Here is a 23,183-nt window from a genome sequence, read left to right on the forward strand (position 1 = left end):
CTGTCCCCATGGTGGGTGTGTCCCTGTCCCCACGGTGGGTGTGTCCCCGCAGCTCCCTCTCTCCGCGGATCCGCCTCCCTTGTTCCCTGCCGGCGCCCGTAGGAGGCGGGAGCAGCGGCGGCGCGGGGCGGGCCCGGAGCGGCCCCGGGTGTTTGTCCCGGCCATTGATTGTCCCGACCATCGCCCCGGGACGGGCGGGGCGGTCCGGGCATCGCTCACCCTCCACGGGGCTGTGCCCGGAGCCCCGCGGGGCGGACGGCGGGGGAAGGCGTCAGGACCGAGAGGGACCGCGGGAGGGACCGCGTGGTGCGGCCGGGCGGCGAGTGCGGGGCGGTGGCACCGACCTGCCCTGCCCCGGGTCACTGCACCGGGACGGGATGGACGGAGCGGGGCCGGAGGAAGGCGAGGAGCGGGAGCCCGGGGCCGTCAGCGAGAGGAGTTTCCTGGAGAGCTTCACCGAGAGCCGGGAGGTCGCCGAGCTCATCGCGAACCTCAGGGGCGTCTTCGGGGAGCTGGTGACCCGGGAGATGGCCGTGGAGCGGTTCGTGGGTAAGCACGGCATCCACAGAGCGTGCTATTGCTGAACACCAACATGTTGTTATTTAAAATCTTCTATTATGTATTATTTTGTTATTACTGATAACCAAAAAGGCCCTAAAACTCTTAATTTTTAGGTCATTGATAGTGCTGGAACTTTATCAACAGGTGGTTCAGGTTTGGGTTTTTTGCTCGTTTTGTTTTCCATCCTTTATTACCTCGTATTTAGCCACTATAATTAAAAATCCTGGTCTTAGATCTCAGAAATCAGAATTCTGACTCTTATTTTGCCTCCAGTTTCCTATTCAAATGCAGGCTGTAATTCAGTTAAAATTTGTATGTTTGTCAAATGGAGTAATTTTTGTCGCTAATTACTCATCAAAACACTCACATTTTGCACTGTAAAGTATTTTTGCTCTTCTGTTTCATAGGAAATGTGAAGGGTTTTGAATCCATACAGATCAGGTATTAGTTTCTGAGTGGAGGTAACTTGGATCTGATTTTTGTGCCACCTGATGAAAGCTGTTCTGCCCTGGACCTCAGCTGAACCTGGGAGGGCTGTAATTAGGTGCCTGTAGGGGTGTCCTGGGTAATCAGCCTGTTACAAGGCACATCTGTGTGTTGGATCAATATTCTGACCAGGTGATTTGCAAGAGTTAATTCAGCACTTCATGAATTTACAAACTGACTCTCGCAGACTCGCATTTTGCAAATACTTCTGCGGAGAATTGCAAAAACTTACAGTCAAAATATTGATCCAGCAGCTGTGTTTTTGACAAAAAGAAACCAGGTAAGCAAACAATGAAGCAGAAACCCCAAATTTAGAAATTTGACCCTGCAGAAGTTCCTTACTAGTGTTGTATTTGACTGACTGAATTGACTGTTCCATCCGAGGAGGCCAGTGATGAACATGTAGCTGTTCAGGTAGAAGTACCCTGAACACTCACATTCTTTGATTGTTCAATGTCACAGGTGAAATGTCAGGTTTCAGTGGGGCAGAAAAAGCCACTGCTGCAAAAATCTCGGTGTCTGAAAGGCATCATCTCCCCCTTCTGTGCCTCTCTCTGTGTCACATCATGTGTGCTGTCTCTGGGTATTTAAATTGGATTTGTGAGCTTTCTGCCTGCCTGTCATTACCCAGTAAATACAGGCTCAATATATTTAAAACTGACAGGAACTGTGCAGGTGGTTCAGTACTGGGTTATAATATTCAGTGTCCTCAGGTGTCTTTTGATCCTTCCTGGGCAAAATGTCCCAAATCTGGTAAGACTGTGATCAATGTGTGGGCTGGAATGCTGAAATTTAGGGAATACCTTTAATCCATGTGCAGGGAACACAGTGATCATCCATTCCAGATGGGTTTAATGCAGGTTTACAAAAACTCCTGGTGCTCAGTTTTTGGTGAACCATTAGAAACAGAAATTTGGGAAATAGTTTAGTCTGCAACCACAGTTTTGTAGGAAAATGAGGAAAGATCTCTTCTGAAGTAATACCCTTAGAAGAACTGTTTTAGCTTTATTCTCTTCAGCTTTTATATTTAGGGGTTTATTTACATTGCCAGGCTGGGATCTGGGAAAAGAATTTGCTGTTAAATTCCACTTCTGCTGGAAAGCTGCTGCTTTGGGCATCGGTGGAATTTGTGTCCAGTAGTTCTGCTGTTTGTACACAGCTTAAGGCATCGTTAATTACAGTGGGAAGTTAGTGAGGATGAGGAGCTCAGGTTTCCCTCTTGATGGCATTGTGGTATCCCAGTGGAATTGCACAGGGATACTGCTGGATGGTGTCTTGAAAGTGGTTGTGCAGTGTCATCCACTGGTCAAGTGCAGCACTGTTGGAGTTGAGTCACACCTTCAGTGTAAGTGTTGATGTGTAAGCCAGAGGAAAAGGGACAGAGAGCAAAATGATTTGAGAGAGAAACAAATGCAGGGAAAGGAGAGATTAAGGAGGTTTTAGTTTTCTAATTAAAAAGCTGTTTTCTGACCAAATAGATAAAATATTCCAGGATATCTCCAGTGCAACATTGGATCGCTTGATGATTTCTCCTGGAGTCCAGTTCTCATTTCTGTAGCTGATTTTTGTTGATTCTGGGTTTAAATTGAAAAGCTTTTGTGTCTAAAAACCCTGGCAAGTTGTTCCTAGTTTTTTTTCAATATTCCATTTCAATTTGTCCTTCCTTGAGTCAGTACCCAAAAGGAAGAGACCAAAAGAGAGTGAGTGAACAGTGACAGATCAAGTGAATATTCAGGGATGTGAATAGTTCTGAGGGGCACAGATGGGAGTAGCTGCAGTTTGTGTTTGTCCAGGTTAAAATTTGTCAAGGGTTCTTTGTTCTTTGCTGAATAATTCCCTGTATTTCAAAATAAAAATGTAGCTCTCAGGGTTGTGAGGAGGACCCTCACTTGCACGGTGCTGCTGTGTGGGGTGTTTGTCTGCTGTAGTCAGGGAGCTCCCAAGAAAGAGGTGAGAATTTTGCTGTGCCTGTACCCTGTGTGAGTGCAGATCCTTTGGAGTGGAACTGCAGCTTTAGATACATTCCAGGCTTGGGAATGGCAGCCTTGGGGTGACATCCAGTGTGTCCAGGGAGCACTGTTCTCTAACTATAGTTGCCTGACTTTTCCACCTCTCTTACAGGTGGTGGCAGCCCAAGGACACAGGAATCTTAAGCTAAAGCTGTCCAGAGTCAGGGGGTATCTCACAGTTAATGCCTCTCAAAGCCTGTCATTTGAATAGTTTATTACAGATGTCTTTTTCATTTTTCAGGTATAATGGACAAGTACCAGGAGCAGCCTCACCTTTTGGACCACCACTTAGGTAGGAATGTCATCTTTAGACAATTTTTGTGTATTTACTTGAAAATCTGTTAAACTGTAAGATCCACATTTGTATTATGAGATTGATGTGACTGCATTGCTTACATTATAAGTAATTATTAATTACTAACTCTTTCTTTACTATTAGAAGTATGAAAAACTGTAAGTGAACTGCATGTAGTCTCACTGTTTTTCCTCTCCTTTCACAGAGGGGATGATGAATTCCTTGTTGGATATAGCACGGGACAAAGGATCTCCTCCCCCTCTAGTTCACCTGGCTTTTAAATTTCTTTACATCATCACAAAGGTAAAGAATCCCAAATTCAACATCCTGTAACTGAAATGTGTAAGGTTACCAATATTCTGTTTGTTATTTTCAAAAATAGTAAAATAAATCAATGTCTGAGTAATGTGATGAAATATTTCAAGCTTGACTGTGAAACGTAAGCTCTCTTTTTTTCTCATTTTTCACCACGTTTGTGATAGCTGGTTTTGTTTTTTTTAATGATCCAGAATTGTAAACATCAAGGTCTGAATGCAAAAAATATTGCAGGCATTGAGATACTGAGTGATCAGACAAGAGTCATAATGTTGAAGAGTAAAATATGATGAAGAATTAGATGGATTGTGGAACTTCTATCTGTGCACAAGGAAACAGTTCTGGACTGTGAGGGCTGAGCACTGGAATAGTTGGCTCAGAGAGGTGGTGGGGTCTCCATCCCTGAGATGTTGGGCACCCCACACACGTGGTCCTGGGCACTCTGCCATGGGTGACCCTGCTTTAGGAGGGTTGGATGAGACAATCTCCAGAACCCCCTTGTTTTAAAGTCAAAGAATTAGGATTTCATAAATTTTTAATAAATCTGTAAAAACACAGACATCTCAAGGTGTTTAAGACCTTAACTCGTGCCCTTACTCCTTTTATGACATGAGGATCCTAATCAAGAAATTCCTTGGGGGGGGTCTTTCCTTTCCCCCAGTATGTGATGATGCTGGCTGGGTCACTGAATTCTGGAACTTTCTGTTGCAGGTGAGAGGGTACAAACGTTTCCTCCCCCTGTTTCCTCATGAAGTCCGGGACCTGCAGCCTGTTCTGGACATGCTCGCGGAGCAGAACCCGAGGGATTCTGAGGTGAGGACTTGTTGTGCCTTTTGTTTCACTTTTATGGCTCCAGGTGAGCAGTGTAAGAAAAAAACCTGGAAAAAAGTGTATAAAGCAGTGATGGACCCTGTCAGGTGTTAACTGAGCACCTGGATTTAGTGTGAAACCATCATCTTGTCAGAGGAGAAATGCCTTCCTGAAGGGGAGGTCTTGGCTTTCTTCCATGGGGTTTGTTCCAAGGATTCAGAAGCAGTGGAGGTTGGGTAAAACCTCTCACCACTCATAGGAGGGAACAGAGTGATGGAAACAACAGTAATGAGAAGGGCAGTGAGTGATGTTGAAGCTCCAAAAGGAGTAGCTGAAAAATCCTCTTCCTGCTGTGCACATCATTAACAGTGCTGGTAATTTAGCTTGAAGTCATCACAGTAAAATCACAGGAAACAGAGGTTTTAAGTTTTCTGTGTTTTTTCCTATTTCTTGATGTAAGTAGGGTGGTTTGTAAACCTTTGTGTTTTGTCAAAGTTGGTAGAACTTCTGTGTTGGTAAGGAAACAAAGATTAATTTTGTTTGATGTCATAAAACATTCGTCCTCAGCCCCTCAATCTGTGTCTTCAGATCTGTGGGGGGGTTGGTTTGGGGTTTTTTTTCCCTTTTCTTTTGAAAGGAGGAAGGTGAAGATTGGAAAAAATTTCACAATTGTAGCACAAGGCCTGGATCTGCCTTTTTACAATATATTCCTGAGTGTAGAAAAATAACACAGAATTTCACATCTTTTCTCTCTACCTGTTTGTAGTTTGAAAAACAAAGTGACACCACTTCATTATGTGTTCTGATTTGAAAGTTTTATTTGGCTGGGAATGTTCTGGGCAAGAATCCTGATTCTAAAAAATACTTAAGGAAAGAATTTTTAATGGATTTCGTGGATTGAGATCATAGAATATCTTGAATTGGAAGTGACTCATAAGGATCATCAACTCTGATTCCAAGATGCTGTATTTCATATTCTTACATTTTTGAATAAGGAAAAATCAGAATTCCAGAGGGCTTATTAAGATGGATGAATTTTAAAATAGATCATCATCTGTTATAAGTAACAAAAATCATGGATTTGAAGACAATAATTGCATTGCTGCTCTAAACTAAAGTATTTTTTTAATAAACACCATCAGTTCTGACACTTTGCTGCTGTAGTTGTACAGCTTTAAAGCTTGGAAAAAGTTCCTTCTTGTCTGTCTGTCTCTCAGAGCTCATCTGAAGTTGTTTCAGTAAACCCATGACAGCAATAAATAAGAAATTAGGAATAAAAACATATTTCTGTTATATTTGTGACCAGAGGCACAGACAGGCTGAAGGAAAGAGGAACAGGAAAATGGAAACGTGCAGTTTTCCATGGAGAAGGAAACAAACCTTCCTAGATTTCAGGTTTGGGGAGGGGGGGTCCATTAATTTTGTTACAGTTCTACTGTTTGGGATCACTTGTAGTTCTCTCTCCTTTGGAGTTTCAGGACACTCATGTTTGGAGTTTTCTCTTCATCACCTTTGCAAGTTCCTCGAAAACAGTGGGTAGTTTGTGCTCCCGAGACTTGCTTGGAATACGTTGCAGAAAATGGAGTAATTTCTTTGTTTTACCATTCCTTTCCAGACCTGGGAGACTCGTTACATGCTCCTACTGTGGCTGTCCATGATCTGCCTGATTCCTTTTGATCTGGCCCGTTTTGATGGAAACCTTGTTTCAGAGGGAGGGAAGGCTCGGCAGCCGACCATGGATCGCATCCTGGAAATAGCTAAAGTAAGGAAAATGCCTCTTGTAATACTTTCAAACCTGTGATACTGGGCTTAACATTTTGATATTTAATAAATAATATTCTGAAAATGATATTACTTAAGAATATTTAGAATATATGTCCATGGTTTTGTGTCTAATCTGTAAAGAATTTCTCGGTACGTTTGGAATCTTCAGTCTGTTGTTTGCTGCTTTAGTGACAGGTGAGATTGTTACTTGTTTTCTCTGATGTAATTAACTTACTTATGTGAATGCCTGCCTTTGAGTATGTTAGTGGCTTTCAGTGTTTGAAAATGCCAGTGAGCTTTTGCTGAGAGGCAAAATTGAGGATTTTTAGAGGAAATTGGTGTTTGATCAGAATGATTGATTAACTTTGGAAGCTGTGACTGCCTGAAGGTTTTTCAGCAAAGTTTCACTGGGTGGTGACCTGTCATCCCTTTGAGATAAAAATAGACAAGTCCCCCTCCCACAGGTACCTCAACAGTTCACACTGCTGGCACTTGCAGGCTTTTGCTTGTAGGCCAATGTGCCTGTGAGTTAAGGCTTCAGTAAAGGTAATAAACCTCCTTTAAAAGGCACCAGAAGGGGAGACTCTGCCTCAGATACAGTTTGTTAAATGAGAAAATTAATTTTTTTACTACCTTAAGCTCAGTTTGTAATCACAGTAATGACATAATGAGTGTAATCATCATACTACTTGTGATCATAAGTATCCAGTAGTGTATTGTGTACACTATTATTGGTGTTAAATCTCCAGGTGTGAATTCTTTGACAGTCAGTTTTCTTCTCCCTTTAGTGTTACCTGGTTGTCAGTGACAAGGCTCGGGATGCAGCTGCTGTGCTGGTGTCCAAGTAAGTCCCTTTTGTGCTCCTTGGCAGAAAGGAAAAGCCTGGCTCCCATTTCTCCTGCTGTTCCTTAGCCTGCTGTGACAGGGTTGGGAGGGCTGGAAGTTGCCAGCTGTCTGTGGGATGTTACTGTTGCTTGAATTGGATCCAACAAGTGTGTTTGTTGTTGGGAATTGATTTCCTCTGCTTGATAGAGGAACATGTTTCTGTCACACCTGATGCAGATCTTCCCTGTCAACAGGATACTGGAGAAATTGCCCTCAGGGGCTGGTTTGTGCTACAGGGTTTCAGGGATCCTTAGTGTTGCTGCTGATTTTTGCAGGTTTTGCACTATAAATAGGGAATTGGTTTCTGGTATTACTGATAGTGTTTAAATTATGTAAAGGGAAATAGTAATGCTAGAATTAATTTTCTTAATTATCTCTCATTCAGAAAGCAATACTTCTTCTGTTTTCTTAGCTTTTTCTGTTGTCAAATAACTCATCAAAAAGAAGAGGTGTGGGATAATGAACTGTGTGATCCCACTGTTTTACAGGGTTGGTGTTCAGGCTTGGGGACAATCTGTGACAGGGGTGTGGTTGTTCTGACATTTGCTGCATCACTCCAGTAATACTGAATAAAAGAATTCTTTAAACCACCAGGGTGGTTTATAAATTTGAATAATGAGCTCATGTACCTCCCCTCTCCTGCTGCATCCTTGGAGACAGTGTGGGTTGTGATGCACATGGAAATAAATGACAGAGACCGTGAACTGGGATAGCACACGTGTATCCCTTGTCTCGGTGTCTATCCCGGCCCCCATTCCCGCATATTCAGCTCAGGTTGTGATGGATTTGGATTTCCTTCCCTTTTCCGTGTCTCCAAAGCAGTAAAAGCCCCGGCCCTGCAGTGCAGCCCGTGTGCGCCAGGGGGAGCTGCTCGCACGGCTTTGCCGGTGCCCTTTGGAGACAGGGGGACAGGGGAACAGGGGGACAGGGGGACGTGGAACATGGAGACGGGGATAGGGGGGACATGGAACGTGGGGACAGGGGGACATGGAACATGGGGACAGGGGGACATGGAACATGGGGACACGGGACAGGGAGACACGGGACAGGGGGACAGGGAACATGGGGACAGGGGGACACGGGACAGAGGGACATGGGACAGGCACGTGGACAGGGGAATGTGGGGGACATGGAACATGGAGACAGGGGGACAGGGGGGACATGGAACATGGAGACAGGGGGACACGGGACAGGGGGACATGGAACATGGAGACGGGGATAGGGGGGACATGGAACATGGGGACAGAGGGACAGGGGAACAGGGGGACATGGAACATGGGGACAGGGGGACACGGGACAGGGGGACAGGAGGGACATGGGGACAGGGACATGGAACAGGGGGACAGGGACATGGGACATGAGGACATGGGATGTGGGGATGGGGGGACACGGGACAGGGGGACATGGGGGACACGGGATGTGGGGATGTGAGGATGGGGACATGGGACAGGGGGGACACAAGACGTAGGGACAGGAAGACACGGGACAGGCACGTGGACAGGGGGATGTGGGGGACATGGAATGTGGGGAGAGGGGGGACACGGGATGGGGTCGTGGGGACAGGGGGCATGGGGAACACGGGACATGGGGATGTGGGGATAGGGGGAAACAGGACGTGGGGATGTGAGGATGGGGACATGGGACAGGGGGACACGGGACCTGGGGACAGAGGATGTGGGGACAGCAGGACACAGGAAAGGGGGACATGGGATGTGGGGACAGCAGGACATGGGAGTCAGGGACACGTGGATGTGGGGGACACAGGGACAGTGGGACCTGAGAACACTGGGGCACGGGACATGGGGACGTGGGGACAATAGGAGAGGGAGACAGGTGGATATGGGGACACAGGCACAGTGGGATGTGGGGACAGTGGGACACGAGGACAGTGGGGACTTGGGGACAGCAGGACATGAGGTTGTGACAGGGGACAGTGGGTCTGGGAAGAGAGTCACAACCATAAACCCTGTTCATGCTCTTCTCTGGATTAAGAGCCACAAAATTTATGGGATTCATTGTATCAAAGCAGTTGTTAAATACAACATTTAGCAGAGCAGACCCTGACTGTCTCTTTAGGCAGTAACTGTCTGTGTACTTATTTTAAATTTATTCTGAGCTTCAGTCACAGGACTCAAAACTTTAGGAATTTATATTTAGTGAGTGTGATGCTTCTGGTCTGAATCTGATGGCAAATCAAGCACTGTTTTGTCTTAAGAACTGAGTGTCATGCAGAAAATCCATGAAGGACTAAAGACCAGAATCATAGTTCTCTGATGACTCATCCTTTGCTTTTCTGAATTACTCTGAAATATTTCAGAGCAGAATCCAAGTGACTTCATGAATTATTTGTCTAGTCTGGAGTAAATAATCTCTTGCCTGTTACATACTTATGTCCATGTAACAGAAAATGGGTTTGGCTCATTATCCTTCCCTGTGAGGGTGGGGAGGCCCTGGCACAGGTTGCCCAGAGAAGCTGTGGCTGCCCCTGGATCCCTGGAAGTGTCCAGGGCCAGGTTGGACAGGGCTTGGAGCAACCTGGGCTAGTGGAAGGTGTCCCTGCCCATGGCAGGGGGTTGTAAGTAGATGGTCTTTAAAGTCCCTTCTACCCAAACTATTCTATGATTCTAATTAGTTTTTGCAGTGATTTTGGAATGACTAATTAGAAGTTGCTTTTCTGGGATCTTTATGTATCTGTAAGGATAATCTGCCTTGTCACAGGTTGACAGAAGCAGAGGATTTGAGGTGACAGTGTGACACAGAATGAATTCTTCTTGAGCATTCATATGAGCCCTCTTCACTTGCTAAAATTCCAGAAAGCACCCAAATTAACCAACACTAATAAACTCTTGAAGCTACACCCAGTGTTTGGGAGCCTTGTCAAGTAAGGGTGACAGTAATTAAAAAAGATTCTTTTATCACATTATACTTAATCAAATTTGCACTTCAGAGTGTCTGTAAAACTAAATTTTGAGGGGGAGGTTGTATACAATAACCTGATTGATTGCAGCCTTGTGTTCAGCAGAACTTTGTGTTTGTGCTCAGCCCTGAGTTTTGGGGGGATTTTACCAGTGCCCTGCACCCCACACTGTGTCCTGTGCAGGCACCTTGTCTGCAGTTGTCTCATATTCACCTTCGTTTATTGGCTGAATTAATTGTTGTTAGGAGTAAATGATCACAACAAATAAAGTGATAGAACACATTAGGCTGGTTCCAGTACCACATGTGTAAGGCTGTAATGGCACTGCTTAGTGGACTTATAATTATTTAGTTTATTATGAAAACACCATTTTCAAAATAGCCTGATGATTAAAATGCTCCACCAGGAATTAGAAGACTGGCTCCAGGAAGGCCTTTCCCTGCTTTCACATCCCCAAACAGCTTTTTAATGAGATGAGGTCACTGTGCCATCTTCCTGGAGCTGGACTGTTAGTTGGGTGGGCAGGAACACAACGGTCCTGGGACAGATGGAGAGATAAGATACAGGAGTCTGGCTCTGTAGCATTTGAGAGGGAAAGTCCCTGGGGAGCAGGAAGAAGTCTGGGTTCTTACTGGTGCTCCAAGGAGTTATGAATTCCAAGTGAAGTTTAGGAACATCAGGATTCAAGGCTTCCTGTTTTCCAGAGTAAGTTGCTTTTCATAGGGTGAAGAAGCTGGAGCTTGTTTCATGAATTCTCCTTTCTGCCTGCTCAGTGAGGGTTTGCAGTAGGAGGAGATGAGGCTGATCCTTATCCTGCTGTTAGTCTGGAGGTTAGGGCACTCCTTTGGGAAAGAAAGATTTAAACTCCTTCGGGCTGGGAAAGGGTCTAGGAACCAGCTCATCCACTTCACAGGTCACTTCTCTCACCTGTGCCCTTGGGCCAAAGGCAGCTTCATCCTTGGTGTTCTGTCACAAAACAACCCTCCTGCAATTCACCCTCCCCAAATCCTCGTTCTCCTGCTTAACAGAACAGGGACTGGCTTGGAAGCCAGTCCATCCCCTCTGCTCACTGTTCCCATGTTCTCTGTCTCTTGGTGCAACTCCCCAGTTTCTGGGGGTGTGGGAAGGAACCAGGTCCCAACTCTGTGCACATCCTCTTGAACTGCCCTGAGCTGTGCTGGGTGGGCTTCCCTGTGTGCCTTGTTTCCTTTGGGTGCATTGACAGCAAATTTAGTCTGACTCCCTGCTGGAGCAGGATCCTGGTTTGTAGGGGCCAAGACGCTCACTGAGAGAACTGAAGCTGATGCTTGGCTGGTGCAGGGGATGGCTGAGTGTAGGTTTACAGAAGTTTAGCCATGATCAACCTCTTTTTTTCCCCATCTCTTGACCCATCTAGTGTTAAATAGCAGGTGTTTGACCTTTTCAGATATGTGAAACCCCAAATTTAGCCCCATTGGTTACTCATTCTAGGCCTGGCTGATGACAGAAGGTGCAACAGGGTCCCATTGCTGATTTGCACTGATTTTCAGATTTGCAGAATGGCTGTTCTTGGTGAGAATGGTGGAGAATCCTCATATTTGTTTCAACTTTTTAACAATTCTAATGGAGATAACTTTTATCTGGGACCTTTGGAAATTTTGTTGCTTTACAATAAATCTTTAGGATTCAAGTTTTAGGTGGGTTTGATGTGAAAGCAAAATTCTGGGCCTTGCTCAGAAACAGAATGGCTAAATGTGGGATGTTTTGGAGTGTTCCCACCCTCAGCAATTTGGGAAAATATCCACTGGATAATTGTTTTCAGGAGCTACAACCACTTTGGATATCAGGAAAAATGGTTTTTATTGAGTGTCATAAAGTCAGTAACTGCAGTGTTTTCTTTTTTTCTGTGACAGGTTTATTGTTCGCCCTGATGTCAGGCAAAGCAGGATGGCAGAATTCCTGGACTGGGTGCTCTCCATGTTATCCAAATCCTCCTCCCAGACCATGGAGGGGACTGTCATCGTGAATGGCATGCTCCAGGCCCTGGTAAATATTTCCTTGAAAAGACAGATGATTGGTTTTATGGTCAAAGGATACTGTTATGGTAGTTCTTTGATGGCAAATGCACAGAGAGGTTCCTGGTTATTAAAATAGCAGAAATCAATATACAACTGGAATCTCCTCCTCAAAAGTTTGGACAGTGTAAGTTCTCAGGTATGTATATTTTCTTTAAGTTGTCTTGTCATCACCAAATGAGAGTGAAGTTGCCAATAATGAGAAATAACTGTCAAAATAGCGATTTTTTTTTTTCTCTCTGAACAAAACTTTTGAAATAAATTAAAAACTGGGAACTGTACAGAATGAAGAGGTTGGAGTTCTGCTATAGCAGTGATCTCTCCTGGACTTTTCAGAGCTGGTAACCAGAATGCAAGGGGTGCTTAAAAGTTGTATTCCTTCGTTCTGCAACTAACATACTGTTCTCAGTAGTTTCAAAAAACCATACTAAATGTGTTGGTGTCCTGCTAATCTGAGTGAGTTTTTTGTTTAATGCCCTTTCCTTGTGAAGTAATAGTGGTGTATGATTCAAAAGAGCTTAATTCTCAGTTTGGGTTTTAAACTGTACCTGCCACGCACGGGGGAAAAATCTGCAATACCTGAAGCACTGCTCTGTGGCAGCACTCCTCTTGTACATCCTGAAAAGGTCTTTTATAAAGCTTTATTGTCGTTTTAGAAGTATTTTAGAAGTATTGGTGTGCTCTTTGAAATACTGGGATAACAGTTTTGGTGTCTGTGGCAGCTCTGATGTCCAAATATATTTGGGTGGAATGGGGGAGTTTGTTGTACCTTCTTGCTTTGGTTGCTGACCAAAACCGAGGCAGATTCCTGTGTGCAGCCTTTGCACTTGCACAGGTTTAAGGATTTGCTGGTGTTTGGACAAAGTTTTAATAATTTGCATAAATTTGCTACCCTTTCAAACCAGTTGCTAAGAGGACTTGTGTGCAGTGTGGCACTGAACATCAAAGCAAAGCTCTGCAGTGAGGGTGTGGGGTGTGGGGTTTTTTGTGTTCTTTTTTTTTTCCCCCCCCTCCTCTCGAGCTCTTCCAAATAAGACGACAGGAGAAATGATCTATATTTAGAATAACTGAGGAGCTGCTGCTCCAGCAGGAGGAAGCGTTATTTGTGTGCATTGCAGCGTTTCAAAAGGCAGAATGATGTTTCATCATCTTATTGTCAGATCTGGAAAGGGAGCCGGCCTGTTTGCCATTCCCGGGGCGTGATGAGACCTGCAGGATGTATAATGCATTAGTGTTTTGTCGTAATTCCTTTGAGTTTGGCTTTGGCTCCATCCACCTGTTCATTAGTGCTCACTAAGCGAAACAGGTGAATACTCAACAAGTAGAATCGAAACCAGAATGTGATACAATAGACCTGGGAGCAGAGCCTGCTGCCTTGCTTTTGTGGGACTTCTTTTTTTTTTTTTTTCTTCCTCTTCACAGCTCATAATTCCTCTTCCAATTGGTAGATTTGAGCAGGTTTTTAAAGCCTCTTCTTGCATTCAGTCTTCAGTTTTTCATTTCAGTCACTAAAATGTAAGCATGAGTTACATCATTAGAGAATAAAGGTTCTCAGAATGGTATGTTTGTACTGAGTGTATTGAAAGTGTATTACATGTGTGGCTTAAGAGGAGCAGAAAATACTTATTTCAAGAGTTAAATATTCTAAATATATTTATATAATATATATAAAAATTATATATATATTTATATATATAATATATATTATATATAATATATATTATATCTTATATATATTTATATATTATATATATTTATATATTCCTAATTTACGTAAATATACATATTCTTCATATTTTAATATTAAGAATTTCGTATCACACTTGTAGCAACAACATGTTGTTAAACCAAAATATATCAGCTGAAAATAAGTGTTTAAAGTAAACCTTTTCTCTTAAACATGCAAGATTCTAACTATATAATGTATGTTATTGTTATTTATATATATTTCATATATATATAGTTTGTATATATTATTATTGTGTAAATATACACATTCTATAAATGAATGCATTATATGGTATTTACATTATATAATACATATTATATTTATTTTATAAATAAACACATTTATTCTATAGATAAGCACATATTTATTCTATAAATAAGCACATATTTATTCTATAAATAAACACAGTATACTTTAGCATAACAAGTGATCACTAAGTGTGTAAAGTTGAACACATCCTCATGAGGGACAGCTAAAACTTGTGTCAATAAGCTTCAAAATTCTTTGCCCTTGGATTCTTCCAGGAATTTTTTACTTTACAAGTCAAACTGCACCTGCCTGGGCATTTCTCTGTGAACAAGCAGGAGAAAAAAAAAGACCCTTTTCCAGTTTCTGGTCAGTACAGCGAGGTGGGTTTCGGGAATGTGACAGGTTTCGGGACTGATGTAACCCAGCGGAGTGGGGATAAAAAGTCGTCCCCTCAGAGCAGAAGGGGGCTGCCCCAAACTGGGGGGGTCTGGTCAGGTTTTGCTGTCGTGCTGCTCACGGTCTGCGCTCAGCCAACGCCTCGGAGCGAGCTCGGCACGGAAAAACCGCTCGGAAAAGACACGAAACTCCTGCATTTCAATGAACTGAAACTGCAAGTCAGGGACGCAGGGAGTCGTTGGCCGTGGCTGCACTTTGATCTGCCTCCTCGTGGCCCTGAGCCCGCTGATCAGGTGTGTGCTGTTTCATCTCACTCAGCGTTCTGTGCAGAACGAGTCCGGCTGTTCCGCGGCTCCTGTCGGAACACGCACCCGGCATTGCACGTTGTAATTCCACTGGGGCCTCCTTTTTTTATTTTTTTCCCTTCCACCTGTCGTCAGTACCAGGCCATTTCCCAACAGGGGGGCACCAGCAGAGTGACACTGTTTCAGATTCAGCGTTTCAAACTCTTGTTGTTGCAACTAACCTCGCAATTCGGAATTAAATCCCAGATTCTTCGTGCGTTTAATAATCCCAGATTATTAAAAAATTGCTACTTTTTTTTTTTTTTATAACATTTGTTTACTCGAAGGAAACTTCTCTCCTGTTTCAAGAATCTGCATTTTAAATTCTCTTGGTCTGGAGGTTTGCTTTTAAACCTGCCATTATATCAAACAGCTTTTTAGTTATCGCTGCAGGGCGCAGCACTCCCAGTTCTTGCGTGACAGAGATGTCATCACGTTGAGGTAGCCTTGGGCATTGAAACTTATTAAACCTTATTTGTTTTATAAGTGATTCAGTATACAAGTGTGAGTAATAATTAAAAAAAATAAAACGCCCTGCACAGTGATCTGATGAAACTCGAGTCTTAAGAACGAGGCATTTCCCTGAGCTGTCTCTAATGCAAAGGTTATTTAGCAATAGCTACATGCTTATGTAAATTTGGCTCCAGGGAAGAAAGAACTCTCTAACTCCATTCTTTCAGACCCAGAGGCACAAAAATAGAATATTTCCAAATAGAATGTTTCCCAAGTCTCTGTATTTTTGGCATTCCCAAAGAATTGGCCGTGTTAGGATTGTCTGTTGGCATTACTTTTTTTAAAATGGGGTTGTTGCTTAGTGGTTTGGTGATAAAGGTGTAGAAAAAGCATTGTTGGTGAGGGAAACCAAAGTTCTTATGTCTGCAGGTACCAAGGGCACCGACTCCTTCCTGATAATGCCATTTCTGTCCTGAGTGTCACAGAGTCTTTGTTCTAATGTGGCCTTGTCTGACACTGCTCAGGTTTTTCCTTCTCAACAGGAGTTTTGTGGTTTGTTCAAGGTTCTGTTGTCATAAAGCTGTTTCTTTTTCCTGTCAGAATTTGGTACTGTCTCAAGCTGTTAAATTTTATTTCCCTTCCAAGTATTTAAAATCTGTGGGTTTGGGTCATCATAAGAGGGAAAGGAGATACTCTGTCAGCTGTCCATGTGTTGGTCTAAACTTTTCAGACATTCAGCTGATAAATAAGTGAGGTCACATGGAAGGTGCCATCCTTTGGATCCCTGGGCTGTGTTGGTGTCTGACTTGGATGTGTTGTAGTGATGCTCAACACCCAAACACGTGTGTCCCACAGCAGGAGTGCTGCTTGTGCTGGAGACAGAGTGAGAACAAGGGCTTTAACTAACCCATTTAACCATTAGCTGCACATGGAAGTAGGGAATATTTAATGCATTCTAAGTGAACTGAGGTTCTGACAGCATGTCCTCTCTCCTTGCACCCAGCCAGGAGGCAGGGATGGCTGATGGCATTCCCTGGGCGTTGTGTGGCTACCAGGGGGTGCTCCAGAGCAGTGCAAGGCATCATTTCCTGCTCTTCCCAGCGAGGCTGGAATTATCCTCCCAGTCCTCCACTTGGTTACAACCAGAGGGGAGATCCAGACTTGTGCCTCCTGCTCGGCAGGAAGATCCACTCACTCCCCAGCAGCCAGGCCACCCCTCGTGGTGATTTGTGTAGCTTGGGGAACAAGTCCTGGAGATGATCCCGACTGATAGACCTCCTGCAGGTCGGGCCCAAAGTGGGTTAGGCAGACAATTGGCAGGTGTGGTGTCTCTGCCGGGATTACTGAGAAACTGGGCTGTGTTTGCCTTGCCCGGCGCTGTTTCTAAAGCAGAGCCAGACCTGACAGTCGTCATTGCTTGCACACCACTGATTTTCTCTAATTTGTAGGTGGCTTAATTATTTATAAGAGAGGGAGTCACATACTTCTCCACAGTTGAGCAGGTTGGGTGAGCTGTGTGCTTTGTGTCCTCATTAGGTGAGGAGCCCGTGGCGTAACTCCGGCTGCTGGGATGCTCCGACAGGCAGGCTCCTGGCTTTCAGCACTGGCAGCTGCTGACACCAGAGTGCCTGTGCAGGTGGCAAACCAAGCTTATTAATTGCTTTGTTTGTATCAGATTTTTGGAAATGGTGTGCCTTGGATATTTTTCTTCCTTCAAGGCAGGAAGTTTAAGCTGGATACTGCAATGCTGATTCGGCCTTTTTCCTATATTTTTCCTATATTTCCTGTATTTTTTTTTAATGTTTTCCATTCATGCATCATGAGCTTCTCCTGTTAGTACAACCCCTGTAAGCTCCAGGCTTGCAGGATTTTTCTGAGGCAGTAACTGTGCTGTACATGCGTGACTGTAGCATGTGCTGGAAGAAAATACACACATTTTTGCTTTCTCTTTTCCCAGAGTGCTCTCTCATTTCCTCTGGAAAATCTATCTGCTACACTCAAAAGTTTGAGAAATTTGGACTTTTGCATGCTTTGACTCATAAAGAAATAACGATATCTTCTTTTCTTGTCTTTTCTGCACTCAGAAAAAAAACAAACCCAGGCACTGGATTTCCTGCTGTGTTGAATATCTGAAGAGTAGTTCCCCACAGTTGGGCTGTTACATATTTAGTTCTGTAAAAATTGTTTTAAAAATGGCTCTTAAACTTCTCTGACACAGAGAAATACCCAACGTTTCACTGGCAGAAACACCAATAACCTGCTCCAAGGCTTCATTTGACCCACAGAGCACCTCCATGGGTGCAAACAGAACCTTCTTCCCTGTCAGACATTTTACATTTTCAGCTTTGTTTATTCCAAAACCAGTGGGTATATGTATTTTATTGATCAACAACCAGGTTAATATTAAGTCCCATTTTTTAAAACTTTAGTTTTTAATTCAAGCACAGCAGCTACGGTGTCCTTTGGGTAATTTTTACTTCCCCTAAAAATATGTATTGATAGACTAAAGTCCCTTAATCCACATCTCAGTTGATTGCTATGATGATTTTAACATCTGGAAGGATATTACAAATCGTTGTAGTTTTGTTTGGGAGTAGGTGTTCTGTGTTGAAAATAGTTTGAAATTTAAGTTTTAATGAAACTGCTGTGGGGAAACAATGTGTGTTCTGGCTGTTTTGTTCAGAAAATAATAGAAATGGCTGTGATATGGAATCTGCCCAGGTCACTGTGCTAAATTCAGTCATAGGTGTGTGAGGCTGTTTTCTTACTTTTTTTTATTAAAGCATTTAAAAGAATTCCTGCGCAGTATTTGAAGAGTTTTCTCATTTCCTGCTCTTGTGTTGGTTGATTCCTTCCCACATCTCGCTCAGAGGTGGCACCTTCAGTTCTGTTTTTCCTGGAGAGTCAGTCCTGTGAAAACTCATGGGGAAGTTTGTAGGAAGGTACCAGAATTTAGGAACTGTGGAAGACTGAAAACGTGTTGGTGCCTTGGGGATCTGTCCCACCTTTGCAGGGTGCCTTGGCCGGGTGCTGAGCACAGTGGGAGCAGACATCCAAAGGCCTTTGTGCAGGAGCATTCCCAAGGATCTGTTAAAAAGCTGTTTCTTTGCATTGTCACTGCTTGAGGAATTACACTGTGCTTTGTTTGAAAATACTTGAATATAATACCAAACATTTGGAGGCAGCCTGTGTGTACCTTAAAAACTGTATTTCCTGTTCGTTGGGCTGTTGGCCAGCGAGGAGAAGGAATTGTGAGAATGCAGGGATGCTGCTGTGTCTCCAGCATTCCTGGCAGAGCATGTGGAGAAAACAATGATGGGTTTTAAAGCAGAACATGGGAACAAAGTGATGAAGAAATGAGCTTCTACATGTTTCAACAAGGAGGCAGAGAAATTTCAGAGACGCTCTAGATTTGTTGTACCAAAGGTTTGGAGGTTCTCTGGCAGCTTTTCTTTAGGCTTTTTAGCACAAAGCAGAGTTTTGTTGTATGCCAGTGAGAAATATTTGTGTTTTCTTTAACACTGACATGGTATATTGCTAAAAGCTGTGCCACATTTATACATTTCTGTTGGTATTTATTGGCTGTTCTTCTGGGCCTGAAGTCCTGCTGTAGCGTTGCTGCTTTGTAAATGTCATTTTTAAGGGATTCCCTCACCGTTGCCTGCATTAAAATCTTAAATACTTCCATATATAATACCAAATTCCCATATATAGCTTGTAGTGGAGCTGATCAGCAGTGCTAATTTGGGATCCTGAAGTGCAATTTGGTACCAAACCAAACCAGGACAGGCACACAGCCCCGAGGTGTTTTTCTTGCCCTGGTTGCTCCCAGCCCCGCCTGCAGCGCGGGAGGTGTGTGTGTGTGTTTGGTATGTGTGAGAAACTACGGACTTTTAGGGGAAGTCTGTTCTTGTTTAACTCCCAGGCATATTTACTGAGGAAGATTTTCCTTCTGGTGAACGCCAGAGCAAGGGCAAACAAGTGCCTGAGCACAGGAGTTTTGATGCGCGTTGGGAGAGCAGAGGAAGCGTTTAATGTGTCCTTTAATGTGTAAGGTGTTCTCTCGGGTGTTTGCAGTCCCTTTGTCTCACTGGGGCTTAATCTAACCAGGGTATTTAATTGTAGAGAAGATGGTTTTGGAAACTTGGTGCTCTTTGCTGCACAAATCCCTCAGCACAGGAGTTAAGTTGGACTGTTGGAGGTGTACTTGGAGAGGTTTGCCCTCCCAGGTGTCCTTAGGTGGTTTAGGCTCTCACAAGCTGTGACTCCTGTCACAGGGACCTGAGTTGGCCCCAAACTGGTTACTTTTATTTTTCTCTTTTATTTTTCTCTCTCTCTTTTTTTTTATTTCCTTGTTATTTTTAATTCTCTCTTGAGTGTTTTTTGGCCAGCTCAGCCCCCTCAGCATTTACCAAGAAGTGTAACAGCACCCTGAGACTCTTTTCCTTTTATGCAATTTAAATCAGCAAACACCACAGATTATTGCAAGGACAATAAAAAGTATTTTAAAACTAAATACTTGGTAAATCATGTTTTAGAATCTCTGTATTCTCATGTCTGTTTTCCCTATTTCACTTGCAGGCACAGCTGTTTAAACATGGCAAGAGAGAAGATTGTTTGCCATATGGTAAGTTTGTAATATCTTGATTTCAGTTTTTAAAGCCATTGCAATCAAAAAGGGAAAGGAAGATTAACCTGGTCACAAGTGGTGCTGTAAGGAGTGAAATCAACAGGGAAGTGATAAAGCAGGGAAAACAAGGGGAGCAAAAGTAGAGATGACTGTGAGGGAGGAGCAGATGCCACCAGGGAATGTTGTGTTGGAACAGCATATCTGAGGATTTGGCAGGTGATCACATTGGCCATTGCTGTAATACAGAAGCTGAACATGGAACATACAAACTATAAGATATGGAAAATATTTTTAAAAGTTCATTAGAGCATTAACTAGTTTTGTAAATATTACTGCTGAAAATTTTGCAGACTCTTCAAGTTTAAACTTAAGCACAGGGTTTCAGAAAACCCAAGAACTGGTTGTGTACAGGACCCAACTGGAATTATGTCAGGATACTGTTGGAATAAAAAAAAAGGCTTTGGTGAAAAGAGATTGTACTGGATGTAATGAGGGATAGACGGGTACCATAAAGAGAGCACAGAGGGTTCTGAACAGTGTAGCTGCTGGTTGGATTTATGTTCATCTTGTGGTGAATCCTGGAGTATGGTCAGAACTGACTGTAATGATCTTGGGTTTTATTGATAGCAGCAAAGAGAGGCAGGGAAAGATGGTGGCTAATTCCAAAACACTACAAAAGACCTCATCAGTTTTGTGTAGCTTATCCAAGTAGCAGAAAAGGGATTTGTGCTGTTCTCAGGAACCAAGCAGTGATGTAAACTCTCTTCAGAGTGCTTGATTTCACTAATGCAATTATTTTGGCCCCAAGAAGAAGATTTTTAAGTTTAGTGCTGGAAACAGTTTCATTTTTCCAGTTCCTAAGTCTGAGAGGCAGATAATTCCTTAGAAAATGCCTGAGAGATGGGTAAAGATGGAGATAAGATGGTGAAGTTTGAAATTGGTGAAGACAAATAACATGGAACCACACAGGTGCTGTACAGCTGGTCAGGAACAAACAGCAAATACTGGGAATGCCATCCCACAGAATTAGCAGACAGCACTGGAGAAGCTGTCAGAGAAGCAGAATAATGAACAGACTGGATAAAATATGATATGACACAAAATTACATAATTTGAAATATGCAACTGTACAACACAATAGTCTTAACGGGTATGGAAAGAGCATATTGAGCCCACAAAATGAACCCTGATGGTAAAAGCAGATTCTTTGGCCCATGGCACAGAAAGAATATTGAGTAGTTATGAGTCTGGTAATAAGGGAAAAATCAGGGGTGTACCAGTGACTAAATTTACCTTAGAAAATCTGAATTCTCACAACTGAGAAGCAGATATTCGGGTGGAAACCGTTCAGGATAAAAAAATGTGAGAGACAAAAAATGCCTCAGATTTTTAGTTATAACAAATCTGAGGATGAAATAGGAGAAAAGAAATAGGCAAATGTCAAAGAAAGGTCCTGTTTGAAGTAATTTGTGACATAGAACTTGGTTTAAAAACAAACACTAGTCCTGAAGCCATTACGTGGATCTGTAGATATTACAGTGATTTGAGAGCTGAGAGGACTTGGAAGAGGCTTATATTTGTATATTCTTAATTTTTTTCTCTCTGTGAATATTGATGTTTCTGCAGCCTCTTCCTCCTAAACCATCAGTCTCTCAAGCTTTTATAACTGCAAAAAATCCAGGTTGCTGGAAGGTGTCCAAGCAATGGTCATCATCACTGGCTTCACCTTGTTGTCTGCATGGATCATTTAATAGTATTTTAGTAGGTCAGGATCCATCCCCTGCCTTTTCAAAGACTGAGGAGGTTTGTAAGTCGTGTCCTACAGCTTCTCAGACTTTGAAATAATTGGATTTTCTTTGATCTCTGTATTTTGAAAACCCTGATACTGGAGGAAGAGGTTGCAGAGCATTCTGCCAGGGTGATTCCTTGTGTGCAGTGTTGTTTGGAAGAATGATGGTCCTTCAGAGCCCAGGTCATTAGTCTCTATTAGCTCATGGTCAGCCTTCAATCAAGAATTATTTTCAACCTGATAAAATTACAAAAGGTCTTTTTTATTTGTAATAGGCATGGGTTCCCTTTGAAAATTTGGAAACCTGGAGCCTTATACTCATTAGCCCAAGATTTTCCTTTCCCTGTGTTTTTTTTACTTCGCTGGACAAATAACTTTGTTCCCTTTGATGTGCCCAGATGAGAGGTTTTGTGGCTGACTGTTTACACATACACAGTGTTTCTCATGTCTAAATGTTTATGGACATCCATCCTCATAAAAATCTCTGTGCCAGAGGAGTTAAGTTGGTGCTGCCTGAAAATACTGAACAAGGAAAGGGTGTGCAGGAACTGATGAGTTTTCTGAGTAAATGAATATTTTCTGAATCTTGGTTCTGTTAGATTACTGAAAATTCTCAGGCCCTGCAATACACTTGAACATTTTGCTTCCAGTGAGAATTAGAGGCATAAGCACTCTGAGAATGCAGATGATCATTTTCATAGTCAAAATGAATCCTCAAAGCCATCCTTCCTGCTTGGGCAGTGAAGGGTATTGCCACCATTTGACCAGTGTCAGAGCTACTACAAAGTAGGTAATAAGGCATTTGCATTTCAGTAGCACCTTTTGAAAATTTGAATCTTCTAAGGGACATTCAAAACTGTTAAGATTTTCATAGCAAGAGTTTTTTGAAAAGCAGTTTGTTTTGTTTTCCAGCTGTTACCGTGCTCGAGTGTCTGGACAAGTGCAAGTTGTCAGAGAGCAACCAGATGGTCCTGCGCAAGCTGGGCATGAAACTGGTTCAGAGACTGGGGCTGACATTTGTGAAGCCAAAGGTGGCAAAATGGAGGTCAGTTTAAAGCTGGAATAGTTAGAAGAAAATAAATTCCAAAAGGATAAAAAACTTAGAAATACCTAAATCTGTATATTTGTCTTCTGCTCTCTTAAACTTCCCTAAAAGAAAAAGAAGTCCCTGTGTTATTTGGGAACGAACATATTGTTCATTTGTACTATTTGGAAAAAGTAGATTTCTTCTGCTGTAGTTTTCTGTAATTTTTTTCAATTTTGGAACATGAACTGGGGCTGGGATTAGCCAAATCTGGCTTTGCACATTGCACAGGCAGAAGCCTGTTCCCATATAACGCACAACTCATGAAATATGGGAAGACTCCGACCTTTGTTCCTGATTTAGTACAATTTTGTAAGAGCGAACATAACTTTTTCCATTACCTGGTACTACCCTGATTCGATAGAAAGTTCACAGGGGAAAAGTGGTTTGCAATCCCACTCTGGTTTTGCATA

The 23,183-nt window shown here is 42.9% G+C and overlaps 1 protein-coding gene across 1 annotated transcript in view; it reads left to right on the forward strand.

The window, feature by feature from the left end:
• The first annotated feature begins 8 nt into the window (after positions 1-8).
• The window catches only part of TBCD (tubulin folding cofactor D), a 117,564-nt gene continuing 94,389 nt past the window's right edge, over positions 9-23,183 (forward strand). The window contains 11 exon segments of the mRNA XM_027664101.1: positions 9-51; positions 54-202; positions 204-549; positions 3,298-3,348; positions 3,557-3,654; positions 4,378-4,479; positions 6,092-6,238; positions 7,029-7,084; positions 11,935-12,067; positions 19,849-19,894; positions 22,599-22,731. Of these exon segments, the coding sequence (XP_027519902.1) occupies positions 9-51; positions 54-202; positions 204-549; positions 3,298-3,348; positions 3,557-3,654; positions 4,378-4,479; positions 6,092-6,238; positions 7,029-7,084; positions 11,935-12,067; positions 19,849-19,894; positions 22,599-22,731 (1,304 nt within the window).

Source organism: Corapipo altera, unplaced genomic scaffold (genome assembly GCF_003945725.1).
Source record: "Corapipo altera isolate COAL_440 unplaced genomic scaffold, ASM394572v1 122, whole genome shotgun sequence".
In the NCBI taxonomy this organism is placed as follows: Eukaryota; Metazoa; Chordata; class Aves; order Passeriformes; family Pipridae; genus Corapipo; species Corapipo altera.